The 3,714-nt window shown below is 37.7% G+C and overlaps 1 protein-coding gene across 1 annotated transcript; it reads left to right on the top strand.

Moving 5' to 3' along the window:
* The first annotated feature begins 2,116 nt into the window (after positions 1-2,116).
* On the top strand, positions 2,117-2,905 carry LOC131643301 (uncharacterized). The gene has a single exon (XM_058913494.1). The coding sequence runs from the start codon at positions 2,117-2,119 to the stop codon at positions 2,903-2,905; it is 789 nt and encodes a 262-aa protein (XP_058769477.1).
* Positions 2,906-3,714: the final 809 nt, after the last annotated feature.

Here is a 3,714-nt window from a genome sequence, read left to right as displayed (position 1 = left end):
AATCTGGTTTTTAGCAGACTCCGCTAAGCGGAGGGGGTCCGCTGAGCGGAGCTCCAGCGGAGCAAATCAGCGTCTGGAAGCAATTTTGAGTCCGCTGAGCGGAGGGGGTCCGCTAAGCGGACCTGCTAAGACAGCAGCTCGTTAAAAGGGGCCAAAATCACATTTTTAGGTCATGGGTTGGGTATTTTTGAGTCCCAACACCATCAACTTCATTCTTAGAGTAGAATTGGCTTAGAAAACAACTTCGGAGGTTGCATTTGGATGATCGGGGGTGGATTGAGCATCGAACGGAGCTGACAAACCGGGAGATTTTCGGTTCATTTCTCTTCTTCTTTGTGTATTTCTCTTTGGTTGGGTTTGTTTGTATATTTACTTGAATCTTATGTATATTTACCGATTATAATGTTATATTTAACTTGCTTTACGAATCTGTGTTGATGTTATCCTGGATTTTTACTCTATGCTGGGGATTTGGGGTGCTTTAGAGATAAACTTCTTGAATCCTTATCTAGGATGATAATCTGTTGGTTCTGAACTCTAGAGATAGATTTAGAGCTAGCATTCACTGTTTGTATCTGTTCTTAATGCTTTCGTGTTTGAGCGGCGCGCGAGAGATCGCCGACGCGAGAATACGGATGTTCTCGCGACTTCGCGTTAGAGATAACCTTAGTTGTGAGATGATCTCGTTTGTGCTCCAGAGATGGACGCTTATGTGAGAGATACGTGATAACATAGATGAGTATCGTAGGTTGAGTATAATGGGTTGGTAAGTGTATGTTTGTGAAGAGTGGGTATATTTACATTCCTGATAAGTTATTTCTCTTCTAAGAACGTGTTCATTCTTTTCCTGTCTATATCTTTGTTTACTTTTTGCTCATTCAAACCCAAGCTTGAAACCGTAGAAACTGTTGAATGGCATCTCTCCATCTCTGAGGACGATAATTCCCGGATCAATATTTCCAAATCTTTTTTGTTGCTTGCCCTATACTGCATTCAACAGTCTTCAACACATTCTCTGTCGAAACAGGAAGCTACTCTTTGACCCACTACAATTTAATCTAACTCTCACAGTAATTGAGTTTGAGTTTGAGATACGAGGTGAGATCTATTTCGTTATAATATGCTTCATATAGTATGGAAAAGTGTGAGCACGTCAGTGTTTCTAGATGAATTCGAAGGTAAGTTATCAAGCTATGTTATCCTCTTAAGTTGAGTTAGGCATCTCAGATCATGTGGCTTAGGGCTTCGTTATTGGCATGTTATGAGTTAAATGTGCTTGGATCTCATCTCCCAAGATTAATTTAAAGAGTGATGTTGCTCTTACATATTAATACATTCAACATTCTAAGAACCTCATCAATGTAGGACTCAAAATAAACTCGAACAACACAAATACATCGTCAATACTCGCCCTCATGCCTAGCATGGCTCTGGGTTCAATTTGCACGTTGCACTCCTTAACGCGACTCTGGTATTATTTTAAATGTGTTTCAATCTCATCCTCAAAAGTCATCTCAAAGGGTAAGGTTGCCCTCGTACATTAATACATTTAACAACTTGAGAACCTAAGCAATGTGAGACATCAAATAAATTCCAACAACACAAATATAACTTCAGTATTATGTTCTTTGATATTTTAATTTCTTTAGTAGACGGTCCATAATAAATCATGCTTCGATAACTTATGCCAATACCATTACACAAGTCCTCTAGACTCTTATCTATTTTAATAGGTATAAGTATTAAAAATAATATGTAGTCTGGAAAATTGAGAATTTTTAAAGAATGACTTTTTCTTGAATTAAGGTGTAGTATTGATATGGTACATATGGACCCCTATTCTAACAGTTGATGTTATATTGCCTTCACTCGTTTTCATTTTTTTAATTTCATTTTTATTATTAATGTATTCATGTTTTTTTCATATTTGAAGTCTTCATATTACGTTATTCCCCCATCATGCACTTTAACTTCTTTAGAGGAAGAATTTTCTTGCAATTTCTCATTTATTATGATTAATAGTTTCGTTGAGTGTAGAATAATAAATATTGAATCATAAAAAATTTTATCCACAAAAATTTGATTAAAAGTTGCTCTGCTAGGGTTTGTCTGGGATATGTCACAAACTTGTCTGGTGACGCCTCCAGCGCCGCCATTTGAAACATTGAAAGATCAGAATCCTACTACGGGCGATGTAGGACTACCGGCAAATCAAGATGCGCAGAAGAGTGGCAATGTTTCGTACCGAAATATCATCACAGGGGAGGGCGATTCAATGATGTATGCCAATGATGGTTTTAAAGATAACTTAGAGGTAGATGGACAGTGGAATGCTGATATTGATGAAATGCTGAATGGGATTAAGGTGAAGAAGAATCATATTGGAGGGAATGATTGTCCAAAAATCACACTGTCCAAATTTGAGGAGAACAGAATCCAAAGACCCTGGAGACGTGGAGTCATTGTGAAGTTGTTAGGAAGAAGAATATGGTATAAGGCTATGGTAACTAGGATAAAGCAAATGTGGGTGAGGAAAGGAATCATCAATATAATAGATCTAAGTCAGGACTATTATTTGGTAGCCTTTACTCATGAAGAAGACAAGAATGCTGCAATTTCCGATGGGCCATGGTTCATATATGATCACTATCTCACGATTAAGGAGTGGACGCCAAACTTCCATCCTAAAAAAGATACCATTGTCAATGTGGCTGTATGGATCATGATATCTGGTCTTCCGATTGAATATTATGATCCGAAACTACTACATGTAATAGGAGATTTGGCTAGGCGTACGATCAAAGTGGACAAAAATACGCTTCAACATGAAAGGGGAAAATATGCTAGAATATGTGTCAAAGTCAATATCTCAAAGCCCTTACTGGCGATGTTTTCCATCAAATAAAGAAGTTACAAAATAGAGTACGAGGGGCTTCACATGCTATGTTTAAGTTGTGGGAAATTTGGTCACTATAAAGATGGGTTCCAACAAAAAGTAGTTGAGAATGTGGTGGTGCAAAAAAATGATATAGGAAATACTCAGGGTGATGCTGTTGTTATAAGCAATAAGGATGAAAATGGAGATAGGAGCGAAGCTGATGGTCCGTGGCATGTGGTCCAGAAGCAAAGGAGGGGGCAGAAACAACCGGAGATGAAGAAGAAGATACCGATGAATAATTCATGGGGGGCAAATCAGGAAGTAGATTTCAATCCCTGATGGATGTCGTGGCAGAATCCAGTGATACAAAAAAGGACGTGAATAATGTGCTTGTTACTGATTTGGTAGATAATAATGAGGCTTTAATTAGAAATGGTATTTTTGGAAACAAAAAGAATGAAGGGGTTGTAATAGGAAAGAATGGGAAGGCGGACAAGAATAATAATGACTTGGTGATTTTGTCTCCAAAAGAACCTGAGGCCATTAATGGGGACAATAATAGGAGGACAGCTGGCAGTCAATCAGAAGGAAATAAAAAATATTCTTATAAAAATATAATAAATAAAAGAATCACATGGAGATGAATGGTGGGTACAAGAAAATTTCTAAATTGGAAACACGTGGAAGTAGAGGGGAATATGGAAAAGCTATGGAATCAATGAAACATGTCATAGGGGGTTTGTACGAAAAAGAATAAAACATGGGATTTTTCGAGAATAGCCACATGAACATGCAATTAGCCCAACATACAAATGAAGTCAATGCTCATAATTTCG

This window comes from Vicia villosa, linkage group LG1, assembly GCF_029867415.1.
Source record: "Vicia villosa cultivar HV-30 ecotype Madison, WI linkage group LG1, Vvil1.0, whole genome shotgun sequence".
Lineage (NCBI taxonomy): Eukaryota > Viridiplantae > Streptophyta > Magnoliopsida > Fabales > Fabaceae > Vicia > Vicia villosa.
The sequence above is the reverse complement of the archived record's forward strand: the minus strand, read 5'-3'. Positions and strand labels throughout refer to the sequence as shown.